Source organism: Leucoraja erinacea, chromosome 8 (assembly GCF_028641065.1).
Source record: "Leucoraja erinacea ecotype New England chromosome 8, Leri_hhj_1, whole genome shotgun sequence".
Taxonomy (NCBI): Eukaryota; Metazoa; Chordata; class Chondrichthyes; order Rajiformes; family Rajidae; genus Leucoraja; species Leucoraja erinaceus.
In genome coordinates, this window is record NC_073384.1 from 36402181 (window position 1) to 36421054 (window position 18874).

The 18874-nt window shown below is 40.6% G+C and overlaps 1 protein-coding gene across 3 annotated transcripts in view; it reads right to left on the reverse strand.

The window, feature by feature from the left end:
* Positions 1 to 1480: 1480 nt before the first annotated feature.
* Positions 1481 to 18874, reverse strand: part of LOC129699557 (filamin-A-interacting protein 1-like) — a 137958-nt gene continuing 120564 nt past the window's right edge. For all 3 annotated transcript variants that reach the window (XM_055639463.1, XM_055639464.1, XM_055639465.1), the window contains one exon: positions 1481 to 13293. Coding sequence is in view for 1 of the 3 variants with exons in the window: in XM_055639464.1 (XP_055495439.1) it covers positions 13253 to 13293 (41 nt within the window). In the remaining 2 variants the exon portion in view is untranslated. The remainder of the gene's footprint in view (positions 13294 to 18874) is intronic.

The following is an 18874-nucleotide window of genomic DNA, read 5'->3' on the forward strand; positions in this document are numbered from 1 at the left end:
GGCTTCAATCTTGTCACCATCGTAAAACTGGATCATCAAAGTCTTGAATTCATTTTGTCCTTAAATGCTAATCTTATTTCACCTTGAACGCATTTTTATTTGTCACTGTATTTAAGGAATCAAAGTATGGAAACAGGCCCTTTGGTCTAACTTATTCATGCGACCAAGATGCCTCATCGATGCTAGTCCCATTTGGCCCACAACCCTTTAAACCTTTCCTATCCACATATTTATTACTGTATTTGTCTCCTAGGTATTGAAGCATTTTCATACCATAGAACCCCATAATAATTTTAAAATGTACTAAATTAGTACTGGAGTTAGTCAGGTGGATGCAGAGTTGGTGCAGCCTCCGGCTAGACCCGCATTCTCAGAATAATGGTTTGCTCGCTTCGGACAGAGCAAGACATTTTTACACCCAGGGGTTAGTGAATCTCATTCGACCATGGAGTCTCAGACCTTGAATGTATTGGAGACTGAGTTCTCCAGAGATGCAGTTTAACCTGCTGAGTTACTCCAGAACTTTGGGGGGATGGGGGATTAGTACAGAGAGGCTGAGGAAAAAGCATCAGGCATGGGGGGTTGAATTGGGGGGAGTTCATGCTGGCTCTCAGCAGTCCAATTTTTCCTGTGGCCTATTCTCCTTCAGATCCCATTAGCTCCCCTCTGATTCACTTCCCATCCACTTACACGCAATGTAATTTAAGGCAGCCAATTAACTAGTGTGATGTGGGAGGAAACTGGAGCAGCTGAGAGGGGGTGGGGGAAGGGGAGGGGGCTAATATTTAACTGCAAGATGTGGCCTTAAATTCTTATTTTTGTCCCAATGAGCCGCTAACACAAAATCCCACCATTATCAACATAGACGTGCTTCCATTAAACTAATCCTAGCTCATAAGGTAATCGTTTCCGTTTCTCTGCCTCTCCCCCCTCCTCCCCCCCCCCCCCCCCACATTAAATCTGCATCATCCGAGTGAGGTTATTTAATAGCATTGAACTGTAAGAATACTGTTATTTACTGTATAATAGATCTGCAAAATTTACAGGGATGTGTGCATTTGCCATGTAAGCCAACTCAGACAATGCTAGTAAATATAGCTGATTTAAATTTTTTTTTAAATCACATTTTTTTCTGCTCTTATGTGTAGGGATTAGAAGCAGTTTATGGATTTGAAAGTTCTCGATACAAGTTTGACTGCTCAAAGGTTGACAGGTATGTGAATGCAATAACCTGATAGGATACATCATTTGCTGAAAAGTCTAGAGATGATTTGTGGTCATTATCACTCATAATAATAATAATAATAATAATAATAATCTTATTTATATAGCACATTTTCAGTCAACTTGCATTGACCCCAAAGTGCTGCACACAATTACATTACATTACACACAGGCAAAGGTGGGTGAAGTGTCTTGCCCCAAGGACACAACGACAGTATGCACTCCAAGCGGGAACACTTAGCCCATTGTGCCATCTGTCGCCCCACAGGGATGTGGAAAATGTGATGTGCCAACGTGGCTTATTCGATGAAATGGAATAATTTTCCTAAATGGAAAATGTGCCAACGTGGCTTATTCGATGAAAAGCATTGCTTCATTGCTTCATTGATTGATTATTTCCTGTGTCCAACAATGTAGCAATGATGCCAGTGGAAAATGCAGACAGAGCAAATCCCAGAATAGCTGGGATCAAGCAAGACTGGGACAGTGCACCAACTCTCTACTCAATCACCCTCACCCATGCTGCGCCTTTCACCAAGGTCTCTGGAGGGGTCAGGGAGCCATGCAATGGAATCACAGAAGAGTGCAAATGCTGGAATCTGGTACAAAAAAAAAAGGAGAGCTGCTGGAGGAACACACCGGGCCAGGCAGCATCTTAGAGAATATATATTGTAAGCATTCTGTCCTTAAACCATTTCACAAGTGTATTTACAAGGGCAGTTTGTAATGGAAGTTTGTATCACAATGTATCCTTGATGTAGTATTATCTATTAGATCACTTCAAAAACATTTTTTCATATTATACAGGATAAAGATAGTCAAATACATATGGCTTTAATAAAATCTACTTACAATATTTTCAGATTCAAATGAAATGTTTTATTCAACATGGTAAATACATGAAATTTATACACATCAGTACAAGTTTACATCATCATTCTTTTCATGGGTTTCAAAATACTACAATGTATTTTGTTTCTTTTCTCAGCAGAAATGAAATACTGTAAAAGCCAGTACAGAAGCCTATTTTCTGAACCTTTGGAGAGGGTTTAAAGAGGCAGTGTTTCGGGATGGGTGAAGTGAATCTTCTATACTGTTCCAACTTAGACATTTAGTTTAGTTTATAGGTACAGCATGGAAATAGGCCCTTCGGTCACCCAAGTCCATACCGAACATCACCCATTCACACTAGTTCCATGTTATTCCACTTTTGCATCCACTCTCTACACACTAGAGGACAATAAGCAGAGGACAATTAGCCTACAAACTCACACGCCTTTGGGATGTAGGATGAAACTTGGGCACCCAGAGGAAACCCACGCAGTCGCAGGGAGAACGTGCAAACTTCACGCAGACAGCACCCAAGGTCAGAAGTTATTTGTTGACTGTAGCAACACTATTACCCCATCAAGTGGAAACAAAGCAAGTTAAGAGAAAAAGCCCTTGTTATCAATAACCATGCACTAGTTTAGAGATTAATTAGTTATTCAATAACTTTTGATCCTTCGGCAATGATGCTCGGCCAACAATTCTCATCTTGGACACATTTTGCAGCTTGAAACTTTAAGGTTTGTGAACAAATTTAATTAAGAATATTGGAAGTGGCCATCGACAAACAGATCCGAGCTAGTAACTGGCCCATTTTATACATGCCAGACAAAAAAAAACAACTATTCTGACTAACCCACATCTCAATATTTTTATGGCATCTTAACAAGACCAAGGTTTTGTCCCAAACTTGACCTCTCATGGCTGTGAGAACTCCTACACTCCATGCTTGGTTTCTTCCACTTTGTCTGAAATACACAGAAAGTTCACAGAACTTCCTATGAAACACCATCACATGACCACCATCAATTCACAAAGGCCACCCGTCATTGGCTTCCCAGGAGTGGAAATAGATCGTTGGGCAATATTATGCCCACAATTTCCCTCATGCAAAGAATATACAACAATGTCTCTGCCACACACATCCTTTAACGAATAAGAAATTGTATTTGCTAATAAAAGTGATACAGCTCAGAAGCAGGTCCTTCAGCCAACCATCTCCAGACCAACCATCAATAATCTATTTATGCTTTTTCTATTGACCAGCACTTTGTGCAAAGCCTTGATAGTTCAATTGCTCATCCAGGTACTTTTTAAATATTAAGAGTACCTATTTCCACCACCCATCAGGCAATTTGTTCCAGATTCCAATAATTTGGATGAAAAGTTCTTCCTCAGATGCTCTCCAAATCAGATGCTCTCTTGCCCCAAACCTAGGCCTCTAGTTGTTGGCATTTTTGTTATGAGGAAATGTTTCCAACCATCTGTCCTGTACATGCCATGAATAAATTAAGACACCTCAAATCAGATCTTCTTTCGCCCAGCCTCCTCCACATCAAGGAAAATAAACCCAGTCTTTTCAATCCTACCACCATCTCCATCTCTGGCAACATCTTGGCAAATCTCCTCTGCAAGCTTTCCAGTGTAATCACATCCTTCCAATAATGCGAGGATCAGAACCGTACGGTACAGTACTCCAGATGTGGCCTGATCAATGTTTAATACAGGCCGTAACAGAATCTCTCTGCTCTTACATATCATGCCCTGGCTAATAAAGACATCCTATAAGCCTTCATCATCACTCTATATACCTTTGCTGTCTCTTCATTGACAGGGGAAAATAGATTAGCCATAATTAAATGGCAGAGCAGACTCAATGGGCCAAAAGGCCTAATTCTGCTCCTGTATCTTATGGTCCTTGGGGAATTGTGGATTGAATGCCAAAGTCCTTCTATTCCTTAATAACTCCTACCATTCCTTGTACATTTCCTATCCTTATTAGTCCTCCCAAAGTGCATCACTTCACACTTAACCAGATAAAATTCCATCTGCCAATTTACCACCTGATATTAGGCAGTGTTTTGCAATATGTTTAAGCTAGTTTCCCAAAAGATTCTTTCAGTTTTATACTCCAAAATATTAAAATCAGATTGAAATAGGAATAAACAAAAGCATTTAAAATTCCGTTTTAAAAAACAGTAACAAAGTATTACATCGCTATACAAAAATGCTGGAGAAACTCAGTGGGTGCAGCAGCATCTATGGAGCGAAGGAAATAGGCAATGCCTCTTTCTTATGACTGTTATTCTGTCTATATTCGTTAAAATGAACCCTCCTCTCTTTCTTCCCGTCTTCCGGGAATAGTATCTTTACTTCAGTTGCAATGGGTATTAGGATCTTTGTCACAGTTATCAACATTTTCCATTGCTTACTTCTGGAACTTTCAAACTTGTAAGCTGGTGCATCACTTTGACCCGAGCTAACATTCAAAGTTTGAACTATTGGAACAGCACACAAATGCCATCCAACTTATTAGCCTCCCTCCCTCCCTCTATAATTTCATTAGCAAGAACAAGAGTCACCTAGGTTAGATACCCCCTTCTCAAACATATTTTCTCTCTCTCAAAGTTCTGTCCACCTATATTTTTCAATCTTTCCTGTAATGCTCCTATATAATGCCAATTGTGACTTCTGAACAGATCTGAAACAGTTTTCAGAGTTAAAGTATAATTCCTCATTGTAAAAAAAACCCCAAAGGAAAATACCCCATAGGAAAATCCTCCATCTTTTGTATGCAAGTATGCAGACTAAAATGCTGCTAATAAAATTAAGTTCCAAGCATTATTAGGTGTATTTATGCATGATATCTGATCTGTTTGGATAGTCTGCAAAAACAAAGCTTTTCATTGCACCTCAGTGCATGTGACAATAATAAATCTAAACTTAACACATTACAGAGTGAAATTCTATCCAACTTTTATTTGTCCTACTAATGGAATTTGACAATGTGAAGCACCATTAGCAAACCATCCAGGCACTAGAATTTTGATGCTGAAAGGGCAATATAATTTTGTAAAAGCTAACACCAAGGCAGCTTTGAAGTTCTCAGGATTTGAACTTTTCACAGCTTAAAAGTGAAATTTAATCTGTGCGATCTATCCCAAACTTCTGGGAGTACAGGCACCTATATGGCCTGTCGCACTTGGCGATTTTTTTGGCGACTGCCGGCATCATTGATAGACATATCAGGTCACCGAAAAATACGTAGGGTGATGAGGCGTGATGACGTATGGCGCAATGGCGTGATGACATATGATGCGCGGTGTTTTTTCAAGTGTCGCAACATTTTTTTTGTCGGGCTGGATTTTGAAATGTTTAAAATCTTTTGCCGACACTGATATAAAGCCAGCAGTCACCAAAAAAAAAAAAATCGCCAAGTGGGACAGGCCCTTTACTTGAACTTTACTGCAAATTGATGACATTATCAGAGCAGTGAATCAACCCAAGAACCAGGGGAACCGTGTTACAGAGACCGGTTTATTCAATGCAAACTATGGAGCACCTCAGTTTCACTTTGTCTTCAAGTAGTCTATCTTCAAATGAGAAGATCCAAAAAGGACCAATTCTCATGATATATGAAAAGGTATATATTCCTTCGCAAACCAATAGAGGTTTTGAAGATTTCAAAATGAACTATATTAGGTACAGAGATATCGCTGGGATTTTGGTTGTTTATATGAAAAACATTTAATCCTGCAGTGGCTTCATTCCATGGGACATTGGTCAATGTTGGTTAATTATTTTTAATATGCCTGGCAATGGTTTACGAGCATCAAATTGAATAGATGCATTTATTGTCAAAAAAGATCAATAAGACTCAACTGATCCTAATTATTTCAGCATACCATTATTACTTAAATGGTTTATATTTAATTGGGGAGTTAAACAAGCAGCTTCTTTCATTCCCGTGATGACAAATAGCCCATTAAATGACTCGTAGCCCATAGTCTGAAGAAGGGTCTCGAACCAAAATGTTGTCTAACCATTCTCTCCATGAATGTTGCCAGATCTGCTGTCTTCCTCCCTCAGTTTGTGTTTTACTCTACTACTAAAAGCTTTCAGTATTTAGTGTGGATAATGGGCTAATGCTGAATATGTTCTTTGTGACAACTGAACTCCCCTCCCTGCCTGAAACAAAAACTCTTTCTGAACCGCCTCTCACCCCCGCATGCACTCCTGCAGTAACATCATCATCCACTATGCACTCCCTAACTCACCAGCCTCCAGATTAATTCCTTTGGAATTGCTGATTGACAACAATATAAAAATACTACACTTGTCTGTTTTATTCCCCCCCATGCCCCCAATTAAAACTTGTCACCCTGCTTGGATTACCTCCTACCTACAATTATATTATCTCTACTACTAAGGCAATTACTTGCTCTTAACTTGCTTGGATCTCTCTTTTAGGTGTATAAACCTGTCTGATGGACCTAGACTGTTCAAATTAGTCAGTCACTTGCCTACCTGCCAGTCTGCACAAATATATAAAGTGAATCCGAGTCCAGAGTTGTTCTGAGGAGAAACTGATGAAATGGACCCAGAAGGACTGTCTACACATACATCCTGTCAACATGTTCAGTGCTCAATTGGGCTAAGTTTGGTCAGAATTATCCACTGTAATTCTACATTTCTCAATCTATTTTCCTCAAGATCCTTCAGCCACTTAAAGAAGTACTACTAATCCTGTTCAAGAAACTTCCATTGCAGTTTAGTTTAATTTAGTTTAGGGAATGGAAACAAACCCTTCGGCCCACCGAGTCCATACCGACCATCACTCATTCACACTAGTTCTGCGTGATCCCACTTTCTCATCCACTCGCAACACGCTTGGCGCAATTAACCTACAACCTGGTGCATATTTGGGATGTGGGAGCAAACCAGAACACCCAGAGGAATTCCATGTGGTTACAAGGAGAATGTGCGAATTCCGCACAGACAGCACCCGAGGTCAGGATCAAACCCAGGTCTCTGCACTGTGAGGCAGCAGCTCTACAAGCTGCGCCACTGTGCTGCCCATAGGTTTCTATCATCTATACACTCATATCTCTGCATTCTCCACTTTCTTTCGCCAATTTATTTTACTTTTTTTTTTCTTTCCCTTTCACTATTCTTGTTCTTTGGGGGAACAGGAAAACCTCATAGGAAAACAACAGAATCTCATTCACCTGGCAAAAGAGACTTTTCAAACTGCATGAGTGGACTGTTAAATAGAAACGAGTGAGCTATATACTGGTCACAAATGGTGGTTGTGCTTGGGTTTCAATTATACTGTTGGAATAACAGCAGGCAGGCAGACAATAGACAATAGGTGCAGGAGTAGGCCATTTGGCCCTTTGAGCCAGCACCTCCATTCACTGTGAATATGACTGATCATCCACATTCAGTACCCCGTTCCTGCCATCTCACAATATCCCCTGGCTCCGCTGTCTTTAAGAGCACTATCTAACTCTCTCTTGAAAGCATCCAGAGATTTGGCCTTCACTGCCTTCCGAGGCAGAGAATTCCAGATTCATATCTCTTTGGGTGAAAAAGTTTTTCCTCATCTCCATTCTAAATGGCCTTCCCCTTATCCTTAAACTGGCCCCTGGTTCTAGACTCCCCCAACATCAGGGATATGTTTCCTGCCTCTAGCGTGTCCAATTCCTTAACAATTTTATATGTTTCAATAAGATATCCTCTCATCCTTCTAAATTCCAGTGTATACAAGCTCAGCCGCTCTATTCTTTCAACAGTCCTGCCATCCCGGAAATTAATCTTGTGAACCTACGCTGCGCTCCCTCAATAGCAAGAATGTCCTTCCTCAAATTTAGTGATGCATAATGCACACAATACTCCAGGTGTGGTCTCACTATGGCCCTGTACAACTGCAGAAGGACCTCTTTGCTCTTATACTCAACTCCTCTTGTTATGAAGGCCACATGCCATTAGCTTTATTAACTACCTGCTGTACCTGCATGCTTACTTTCAGTGAATGATGAACAAGGACCCCCAGATCTCTTTGTACTTCGCCTTTTCCCCAACTGGACACCATTCAGGTAATAATCTGCCTTCCTGTTTTTGCCACCAAAGTGGATAACCTCACATTTATCCACATTAAACTGTATCTACCATGTATCTGCCCACTCACCCAACCTGTCCAAGTCACCCTGCATCATCATAGCATCCTCCTCACAGTTCACACTGCCATCCAGTTTTGTGTCATCTGCAAATTTGCTAATGTTACTTTGAATCCTTTCATCTAAATCATTGGTATATTGTAAATAGCTGCAGTCCCAGCACCAAGCCTTGCAATACCCCACTAGTCACTGCCTGCCATTCTGAAAGGGACCAGTTAATCCCTACTGTCTGCCAACCAATTTTCTATCCATATCAGTACCCTACACCCAATAGGTGTTGTGCTGTAATTTTGTAATAAAGATGTGCTGTAATTTTGCCCACTAATCTCCTATGTGGGACCTTATCAAATGTTTTCTGAAAATCCAGGTACACTACATCCACTAGCTCTCCCTTGTCCATTTTTCTAGTTACATCCTCAAAAAATTCCAGAAGATTAGTCAAGCATGATTTCCCCTTCGTAAATCCATGCTGACTCGGACCGATCCTGTTACTGCTATTCAAATGTGCCGTTATTCATCTTTTATAATTGACTCCAGTATCTTCCCCACCCCGATGTCAGGCAAACTGGTCTATGATTCCATGTTTTCTTTCTCCTGCCTTTCTTAAAAAGTGGGATAACATTAGCTACCCTCCAATCCGCAGGAACTGATCCTGAATCTATAGAACATTGGAAAATGATCACTAGAGCCAGGATGTTTAGGCACTAAACAACTCTGAAATTGGCAGGCAAAAGGGCATAATAAAATTACAAAAAGGTACGAAAACGACATTTAATGACAAAAAAGGCATGTATTTCCACCACCAAAATATGGTTAGAAATTACAATATAAAGGTATACTACATTAAATGATCAAAGTTGCCTGGTTGCACATAATTAATAGCATTTTTTTCAAATTATCTGGTGTTAAACTATGCCGTCGGCCAGACAGAATATGCCTCAGTTGTGAAAAACGTCTTTCTACCTCAGCTGAGGTCACTGGTGTATACCTGAAACAAGCTTCAGACTCTATATTCATGTCGATATCTTGTGCATTACAAGTACCTGTACCTTTGAGAACTTTAGCTATGTTTTGTATTTCTTCAAGATCTTTGTTAGCTAAAATCATTCTCACACATTTTCCTTGTATGTCTTTACCTACATCGCCAGGAACTTTACAAATATCGTCAGTTACATTGTTGAAAACCTGCAAGTTATTCACTAATGTTTCGCCACATTTCTCAAGGGAAGTTTGTGGGAAGTTTGCAAAATTGGAAGCAATAAATAGATTTTGGAGAAGACTGAACCAGCGGGCAGCTGCACAAACGATGGAACGACCGACGGTGGCGCCCCCGGTTGTGGAAATTTTATTGTAATTTATACCATGTCAACACATTAATAATAACATTAATATTAATGTGTTAACATAGAAAACACCATTGTAATCACAATACAACTAGAGAAAACAGCACGACATTTTAGCAAAACGGCAAAAAAAGGCTGATTTAGGCACTCGATCGTGAAAAAGGCATTATCTTGGTGAAATCATCAAAAAAGGCATGAAAAGGCACATGGCAAAATCCTGGCTCCAATGATCACCAATGCGTCCATGATTTCCAGGGGACATGTTTTAGGTGGAGACCCTTCTTCAGACTGATTGGTGAAAGGGAAAGAAAATGGATGGCAAATTGATTGGCAGATGGATGGACAAAGGCCAGAAATAGGAAGAAGACAAAAGCCTGAAGTAATGAGAGAAGGTGCACGAGAGAAAGGGATCATCTTTATACTATACTAGTAAAACTGTATTTCCTTGTGTCTACATCATTCTGCAGATCCTATTCCATCAGTCAATTACTCATTTTAGCAAAAAGATAAGGAATATCAATTTTAAACACAATGGAAGCAAAGCTGCGCAAGTGGGCAGTTAAAATAGGAAGTGGCGGCACCATGCAGCAAAGTGGCACAGCGGCAGAGTTGCTGCTTTACAGTGCCAGAGACCCAGGTTCGATCCCGACTACGGGTGCTGGCTGTATGGAGTTTGTAAGTTCTACCTGTGACTGGGTGGGTTACTCCAGTATTCCGTTTCCTTCCACACTCCAATGACGTGCACGTTTGTAGACTAATTGGCTTCGATGAAAATGTAAATTGTCCTTGGTGTGTAGGATAGTGCGAGTGTGCGGCGTGATTGCTCGTTGACACAGACTCGGTGAACCAAAAGGCCTGCTTCCAGGCTGCAGCTCTAAAGTCTAAAATATTTAAGATTGAATGTCCTTGAAAATGGTGCGCTAACTTATCATTTGTTCTGTTCACATTTCCGTTGTTGTTGTTTTCCCTCACCATGAGAAGGGGGGCAACTGCTTGTTTTGCCATTAGTATTGTGAAAGCCGGGACCTGATAAAAATTGTTCCATTAAAGCCTGAAGTAACTCACCACAGATTTTTACAAAAGCTTTCTTACCACTACTCAAGAGAAAATGCTTAAAATCATACAGTTCTCAGCAACATCCCATACGCACAGTAGGTAAGGTTAGGAAAATGGTAAATGAAGGCCCAGCAGCATTCTGTGTTTAGCAACTGCTGCCTCACAGCCAGTTTTAACCCTGAGCTCGGGTGCCGTATTTGTGTCATTTACATGTTCTCCCTGTGATCGCGTAGGTTTCTTTCATATCCCAAAAATGTGTGGGTTTGTTGATTAATTTACCTCTGTAAATTTCCCCTAGTGTGTAGTGAGTGGGTGAGGAAGAGGGTTAACAGAACTAGTGTGAGCGAGTGATTAATAGTTCACGTGGACTCATTGGTCCAAAGAGCCCGTTTCCATGCTGCATCTCTAAATTAAACCCGTGAGAGGGTCCTACTCTAGGTTATTGAAAGCCTTAACGATTAAACAATACCCCATTGTTAAAATATCTGGCTTTTTTAAACTTTGCACAATTTTTACAATGCAATGTTTATGATTAGGTAGGTGTTAAGTTGACTCTTTTGTTTGATTGAAAGATACCGCACAGAACCAGGCCCTTCGGTCACCGAGTCCATGCTGACCATAAATTATCCTTTTTAACTATCTTAGCCCAGTCTCTCATCCACTCCCTACATATTAACATAGAAACATAGAAATTAGGTGCAGGAGTAGGCCATTCGGCCCTTCGAGCCTGCACCGCCATTCAATATGATCATGGCTGATCATCCAACTCAGTATCCCGTACCTGCCTTCTCTCCATACCCCCTGATCCCCTTAGCCACAAGGGCCACATCTAACTCCCTCTTAAATATAGCCAATGAACTGGCCTCAACTACCCTCTGTGGCAGAGAGTTCCAGAGATTCACCACTCCAGCATTAAGGGCAATTTACAGAGGCCAATTAACCTACAAACCCAAAGGTGGACACAAAATGCTGGAGTAACTCAGCAGAACAGGCAGCAGAATGTCCCCATTGAAACATTTCCCCATTCCTTCTCTCCAGAGATGCTGCCTGTCCCACTGAGTTACTCCAGCATTTTGTGTCTACCTTGGATTTAAACCAGCATCTGCAGTTCTTTCCTACACAACCTACAAACCCGAAAGTCTTTGGGATGCAGAAGGAAACCAGAGCACCTGGAGGAAACCCATGTGGTCACAGAGAGAATGTGCAAACTTCACACAGACAGCACTTGAGGTTAGGATGGAACCTTTTTTGTGCTGTAAACCAGCTGCTCTACCAGCTGCACCACTGGCAGTGAGACAGAAGCACCACCGGCTGGCTGTAGCCTAGAGTTAGTCAATAGCCAATTAAACCAATCGTTAATTTTAACTGAACCATAGCAGCAAGGCAACAATTATGGATTTTCCACCCAACCAATTAATCAATTTACTGGAATTTATTTTACCCTCCTATTTCTCAAACAGATATTGTGTAAACAGTTAGTTCTATTATACTTTCATATTAAGGCCTGCATTTCTGCTGATAAAACTTGTATAAATCTTCCTGGCAGTGACACGTGATACAATACAAAAGAGAGAAAGAAAGCATGTATTAAAACCATTAATGCTCTATATTCAAAACCCAACTACAATCATGAAAAAAGGCGAAAGTGCTCAATTAAATATACAGACTTTAATTGTTTAAAATTAATTGCACTTGGAGTCAGACAGAGTTAACTGCAGATTTTTAACCACAGTGATAGGATGGTAACATATTTAAAAACCATCCCTTAGGATAAGGCACATCCATGGGTTGGTAATTGAAAGATATATTTTAGCCATGATGGAGCCAATTACAAAATAAAAATCACATCTTGTAGATTATTTTACATTATAACTTTACAAGTAGTAAACCAGGCAGCACAGTGTTAACCAGTCAATCTGACCACTCTTCCAAGTCCAGAAACATCACTGCAACTAGGAAGTGCACTTCAAACAAAAATAAAGCTCATGAAAATCAATAGATTGTCATCATATTAAAAATTCAAAAGGGCTTTCAGAATTTACAGGGCAGGTGGACAAATGTTTTAGTAAACAAAAGGTGCTGTGGTGCCATTACAGAACCAAAGTTATTCATATCAATTGGCAAAAGATGCCCTGGAAGATAAAGGTTGGTCGAAAGTGAAAAACCACATTACGTGGCCATTGTAAAATAATATTAGAATAACAGATCTTTGTGTTTAAAAGCAATACTAACCTGTCACAGTGAAAGGAGAACATTGTGCAATGTTGATTTCAAGCCATGGTATCATTTTCCATGGACAAATATTTAAAAGATTTTTTAAATACACTTTCACTTTGGTGGATCACTTCTAGAGCTAGATTCTGGCACAGTGCATCAATTGCTCTTCTTACTAGCATGGGAGTAATGATGGATTATTTGTTTAAATATCAACTAAAATACATTTTCTTCAAAAAAAAAAAATACAGGTTTTGATTACAGTGACTCCCAATGTTATCAGTAGCATACAAAACTAGACCTTGGAGGCTGCAGCCCAGGGCGGTGTTTCACTCAGCCAGCAGTAGTAACACAGTGCAATAAAAATCCCAGGCAGCAGCGCGAGGCTTCCACCAGTTAGAACGTCCATCATGTTGATGTTATCCGCACCTGATGAATGACGATGCTCTCTGCAAAAGGACAAGAGGAATAGGTCTGAAAATAACATAAAAGTGGCAACTGGAAAAATGCAGCGTATCCTTTTTATATCACACAGAACTATTGCAAAGGTAAATATTGCCCCAAACTGAAAAACATAATACATTTTTGTTTCACAGGCATACCACATAAAAGTAAATGCCAATAACTGAAAATGTACAGCAGGCCTCGAGATTCTAAACCAGAAACACACTTCACTGACAAGTAAACAATACTCATATCAAAATCTATCCATTCCAAATAAGATACTGATAAATATATGAACATTGATTTTATAAAGTTATATCCGGTTTGTATTTATTTTAGTTTAGAGCGAGGAAACAGGCCCTTCCACATTGACCAGCAATCCCCGCACATTAACACTATCCTAAACTAGGGACATTTATAACAAGCCAATTAACCTACAAACCTGTACGTCTGGAGTGTTCTCGAAGTTCTCGGAGAAAACCCATTTAGGCGAGTACAGACACCCGTGGCCTGCATCAAACCCGGGTCCCTGTAAGCGCTGCAAGGCAGCAACTCTACCACTGCGCCACCATGCCACCCGCTTAAAGAACAGATTCTTTTGCAACATTTATTTTTAATTCCAAGTATTTGAAAAGGAATATGTTGTATTATCACTGAATATTTTGCACACTTTTAACATTTGGCTTTTGAATTATTAAAATCTTTGTAAAATTAGAGAACAGCGGCACAGCGGTAGAGTTGCTGCCTTACAGCACCAGACATCTGGGTTAGATCCTGACTATGTACTGTTTGTATGTTCACCCTGCGACCACGTTGGTTTGTTTGGAGTGTTCCAGTTTTAGAAACATAGAAACATAGAAATTGGGTGCAGGAGTAGGCCATTCGGCCCTTCGAGCCTGCACCGCCATTCAATATGATCATGGCTGATCATCCAACTCAGTATCCCGTACCTGCCTTTCTCTCCATACCCCCTGATCCCCTTAGCCACAAGGGCCACATCTAACTCCCTCTTAAATATAGCCAATGAACTGGCCTCAACGACCCTCTGTGGCAGAGAGTTCCAGAGATTCACCACTCTGTGAAAAAAGTTCTTCTCATCTCGGTTTTAAAGGATTTCCCCCTTATCCTTAAGCTGTGACCCCTTGTCCTGGACTTCCCTAACATCGGGAACAATCTTCCTGCAGCCTGTCCAACCCCTTAAGAATTTTGTAAGTTTCTATAAGATCCCCTCTCAATCTCCTAAATTCTAGAGAGTATAAACCAAGTCTATCCAGTCTTTCTTCATAAGACAGTCTTGACATCCCAGGAATCAGTCTGGTGAACAGTCTCTGCACTCCCTCTATGGCAATAATGTCCTTCCTCAGATTTGGAGACCAAAACTGTACGCAATACTCCAGGTGTGGTCTCACCAAGACCCTGTACAACTGCAGTAGAACCTCCCTGCTCCTATACTCAAATCCTTTTGCAATGAAAGCTAACATACCATTCGCTTTCTTTACTGCCTGCTGCACCTGCATGCCTACCTTCAGTGACTGGTGTACCATGACACCCAGGTCTCGCTGCATCTCCCCCTTTCCCAATTGGCCACCATTTAGATTTTCTCCCATATTCAAAAGACGTGCATGTCTGTAAGTATTTTGATCTCTGTAAATTGTCCCTAGAGTGTCAGGGGTTATGGAGAGAAGGCAGGGGATGGGGTTGTGATGGGAAAGATAGATCAGCCATGATTGAATGGCAGAGTAGACGTAATGGTCCAAATAGCCTAATTCTGCTCCTATTACTTATGTAGGATAGAACCAGTGTACAGGTGATCGTGGTCAGCATGGACTTGGTGTGCCGAAGGACCTGTTTCCACATTGTAGAACAAACTAAACAATTCTATGCGCAGAAGATTGTGGAGATTTGGTATACTCTTCTGCAAACAACAATTGATGCTTGGTTAACTGTTAATTTTTAATCAGTGATTCATAGATTTGTGCCGGAAAAAATGCAGTATACGATGGTCAATTAAATTTGGTCGCAAATTGGCCACTAACCCAATGAATGGTGACACTGCCAGAAGGGGCTAACTGCACTACCTTTGTGCAATCTGTTTCTAATTATATGATCAAAGGTAGAACAAATATCTTTGTTCTACAAGAATGACCATTTGGCAAAGGGTTAGAGAAACAGCACTGAAACAGGCCCTTCAGCCACCGACCAATGATCCCTGCACACTAACACTACCCTGCACATACTAGGGACAATTTAACCAAGACAATTAGCCAAAAGGCTGTAAGTCTTTGGAATGTGGGAGGAAACTGGAGCACCCTGGAGAAAACACACTTAGGTCATGGGTAGTCAGGATCAAACCTGGGTCTCTGCCACTGTAAGACAGCAACTCTACCACCGTGGCAGCAGCCACCAGGTAGTAACATACCCAAGCCAAGAGTCAATATTTGAGAACACAGGGCACAATAATTCACGATGGACAAAAATGCTGGTGAAACTCAGCGGGTGAGGCAGCATCTATGGAGCGAAGGAAATAGGCAACATTTCGGGTCGAAACCCTTCTTCAGACTAATGTGAGGGTGGAGGGTTCCGAAGAAGAAAGGAAGAGGTGGAGCCAGTGGGCTGAGGAAGAGCTGAGAAGTCGAGGAGAAAGTAGGGACTACCTGAAGTCAATGTTCATACCGCTGGGGTGCAAACTGCCCAAGCGAAATATGAGGTGCTGCTCCTCCAATTTATGGTGGGCCTCACTCTGGCCATGGTGGGCCTCACTCTGGCATCTGCAGTTCCTTCTTAAGCACAATAATTCAAATTTGCCGTGAATTATTTATGTCTAAATAAGCAATTATTAGGGGATTTGCCATAAGCAAACTTTTATGTAAAATGTTCTAAAGTGCAACAATGTGATGGTTTACTTTTTAACATTAAAATACTTTGAAATAGACTTTCCTAATCAGGAAATCCTAGAGCACAAAAGGAGCTTCGTACCTGTGGCAGAGCCATCCAAATAGCATTGAAACAAAGAACTGCAGATGCTGGTTAATATCCAAAAGGACACAAAGTGCTGGAGTAACTCAGTGGATCAGGCAGCCTGACCCACAGAGTTACTCCAGCACTTTGTGCTTTACTCAAGATTCCAGCATCTGCAGTTCCTTGTGACTACAGAGCCGTACATTTTTAATCCTTGATATTAATTTCTCATCAGAATGTCCCTAAAGAACAGGAAAATATGATTTCCTGGTCTTGCTTAAAGATGAATGATTGCCCAACTGCCACTAGGTGGTACATTTGTTACATCAACCAATTAAAGCCAGGTTCAAACTTAAGTTCCAAAGGAAAAGTAATGTTTGGCATTGATGCTGGAGATTCAAAATGTACACCCAAATTGTTGAACTGTTCAACATGTCAGTGTGGCAAATCAAATGTTCTGATATTTCCGACAAATTCTATTTATTCGATCAATTTCGTGTTCAACATAAAAACAATTGGAAGTATTTTACAGCAAGCCTGTGTTGTAGACCAAGTAATTTAAAAGAAAGATAGATTTCAGAAAGGATCTGAGCCGATGCCAGTGTATAAGGCACCATTGCCTCCATTCTGAGATGGAGAGCAACTATTAACGGCTTGTCCCACTTGGCGATTTTTTCTGTGACTGCCGGCGTCATATCAGTGTCACCAAAAGATTTTGAACATTTCAAAATCTAGCGGCGAAAAAAACAATATTGGTGCAACACTTGGTAAAACACTGTGCATCACGCGGCAAATTTTTCAGTGACCTAATAAGTCGGTCAATGATGCCGGAGGTCGCCAACAAAAATCGCCAAGTGGGACAGGCCCTTTAGTCTATTCTACCTCACACTTTGTCTTTTCATCTCTGGCCTTTGTCCAACCATCTGCCAATCAAAAAATCCTAACCTGTGTCCAGCTACCATTTGCCAGGCTTAGTCTTGCCCCCACCTCTCTTCCAGCTTTCTCCCCACTACTACAATCACTCTGAAGAGTCAAGTCAAGAGTTACATGTACCGAAAAATAAAACAGATTGAAATTCTTACTTGCAGTAGCATAACAGGTCTGTAAACAGTACTCATAGATAATGTAAAACAATTTTTAAAAGTTTAATAAATTCAAAGCATTATTAGTGCAAAAAGATGCCTGAAGTCCCTAGTGCAACCAAGATAGTTTGTAGTTCAATTGGAGTTTGTACTATTCAAGAGTCTGATGGTTAGATGGGAAGAAACTGCTCCTGAACCTGGCAGTTAGTTTTCAAACTCTTATATCTTCTTCCCATTGGCAAGAATGAAATGGGAGCGTCGCCAGGATGGTGTGGGTCTTTGATGCTGCCAGCTGCCATTTTGAGGCAGCGCCTTCTATAGATCCCTTTGATGGTGGGGATGTCAGTAACCACAATGGATGGGCAGTGTCCACCACTTTTTGTAATCTTTTTAATTCCTGGGTACAGGTTGCTGAACCAGGCCGTGATGCAACTGATCATTATGCCCTCTACTGTACTCCCGGATAGGTTTAGAGAAGTGTTTAAGAAGAAACTGCAGATGCTGGAAAATCAAAGGTACACAAAAATGCTGGAGAAACTCAGCGGGTGCAACAGCATCTACCCAATTGTTGACTCTATCCACCACAGACCCATCGATGAAGGCAGGTCTGTGGATCCTCGGCTTTCCTCTTATAAAGAGATCAATCAACTCCTCGGTTTTACTAACATTGAGAGCAAGGTTGTTGTTCTGGTTCAATCCCAACCCAAAACATTCTTTCAAAGCGGCTTTCAAAGTGTGACAAAACAGCTCACTTGAATAAAGCACAACTTATAAAGAAATTTCATTTCATCAAAACCAATTCTAATGCAAACACTAAAATGAGTTATGATGTCCAAAGAGACGTCATGCTCAACTTGACAGGTCACAGGCATCATAGTTAAATCTGTTGATAGAATTTCAATAATGGAAACATGATTAAAACATTAGATGTAAAACCAAATTTCTCATGTAAAGAAAAGCATAGGAGCAAAACCACAAGCTGACAGAAAGACAATGTGCTCTATAACAGTAACATTTTGATGAATTCCCCTTCATTTTCCATTAACTTGCGATGTGACCGAGATTACTGAAAATTTCACTTCAAACAGAACTTTATATTATAGCAAGTTCCCAGAGTTTGACTTTTACTGCTCAGACATGGTCAGTCCAACATCCAGCAGCACCTAATACACTACTACAATAGCCTGGCCCACAAGTCATGTCCAACAGGCCTGCTATTAACACAACACAGACAAAGCACAATAGCGTGCTTCAAATTACCACTTTAGCCAATTTAGTTAATATATACTTTTTATTATATCCCATCCCTTTCCATCCTCTTCTGCAAATGCAATTCTAAATAACCTTTTACATGTAGGACAATGTTGAAAGAGCAGTGAGAATGATTATGGTTGAATTTAGAATTAGATTTAAGTATTACATAGAACAGTATAGCTCAAGAACTGGCACATTGGCCCACAATATCTACACCACACATGATGCCAAGACCAATTCTTATCTCCCTGCACATAATCCATATCCTTGCATATCATAGAAACATAGAAAA